We start from the raw sequence: 1,272 nt of genomic DNA, 5'->3' as shown, positions 1-1,272 counted from the left end.
ATTTAGGGAAACTGTTAATTTTGACTTTTTAAGCTTGGTGAATAAGAATTATACCAAAGTGTTCGGAAAATAAGCTTCTAAAGTCCACATGATCTTAATGATGTATACTGCACTAATTTAGAAGGTTCATGCCAATCTTCATTATTGAAAGATTGTTGATGATTTGTGGTGGGGAAAGAGAGGAGAGCATCTCTTTTTTGTACTTAATGTGTAGACTACTGTAGTTCATTTTATTTCATTGATGCATTATATTGATAATATTATTTATTTTTGTTGTTTGCAATTTGCTTATTGCTACATGTTAAAATATAATTTTTATAGCCTAAAATTCATGATTGATATAACAATCATAGGCTGATAGTGAATTAAATTATATCATGAATACATGTATCTTGATTGTTGGTATAAACAGCTCCACCTTAAAGATTATATCCTTTTAAGGTTAAACACACCCTGTTTTCAAGATGATGAGGCTTGCTGCTGTTGTATTGACAATATTGTCAATCACAAGTTAGTATAATATGTTTTATTAGTCGTGCACATAGTTTAGTTTTGCACTTTGTATTTTTTATTCAAATGTATGTTTTAAAGGCATGTATAGAAATGATGTAGCCAATAACTCCTGGTATTTTATATATAATATTAGCTTAGATTTGTCAGAAGTTAAAATTATTTATATTATTGCCTACATATCTACTTATTAGTCATTCATCCAGTTCAACCTCAAGCATGTACATGTCCATGTATCACTGTCACAACTACCTTTACTGACATCATTGTTGATTGCCCAACTGCCATTGATCCCTCCACTGTTGATACCACTCTTCCTCCCACCACTACCATTCTTCCCTCCACCAGTATTGCTCTTCCCTCCACCAGTATTGCTCTTCCCTCCACAAGTATTGTTTTTCCCTCCACCAGTATTGCTTTTCCCTCCACCAGTATTGCTTTTCCCTCCACCAGTATTGCTTTTCCCTCCACCAGTATTGCTTTTCCCTCCACCAGTATTGCTCTTCCCTCCACCAGTATTGCTCTTCCCTCCACCAGTATTGCTCTTCCCTCCACCAGTATTGCTCTTTCCCCCACCAGTATTGCTCTTCCCTCCACTAATATTGCTTTTCCCTCCACCAGTATTGCTCTTCCCTCCACCAGTATTGCTCTTTCCCCCACCAGTATTGCTCTTCCTTCCACCAGTATTGTTCTTCCCCCCACCACTACCACTTCTCCTTTCACCAGTGATTTTTTTACACTCAGTACTATCAGCATTACAGC

General features: G+C 36.6%; 1 protein-coding gene across 1 annotated transcript in view; it reads right to left on the bottom strand.

The window, feature by feature from the left end:
* Positions 1 to 762: 762 nt before the first annotated feature.
* The window catches only part of LOC109587890 (loricrin-like), a gene marked incomplete at its 3' end in the record, with an annotated part of 552 nt that continues 42 nt past the window's right edge, over positions 763 to 1,272 (bottom strand). Inside the window, exon 2 of the mRNA XM_020004112.1 lies at positions 763 to 1,256. Coding sequence (XP_019859671.1) covers positions 763 to 1,256 — 494 coding nt within the window. The remainder of the gene's footprint in view (positions 1,257 to 1,272) is intronic.

This window comes from Amphimedon queenslandica, unplaced genomic scaffold, assembly GCF_000090795.2.
Source record: "Amphimedon queenslandica unplaced genomic scaffold, v1.1 AMPQUscaffold_12401, whole genome shotgun sequence".
In the NCBI taxonomy this organism is placed as follows: domain Eukaryota; kingdom Metazoa; phylum Porifera; class Demospongiae; order Haplosclerida; family Niphatidae; genus Amphimedon; species Amphimedon queenslandica.
Note: the sequence above shows the minus strand (reverse complement) of the source record. Positions and strands in the feature narration are given on the sequence as shown.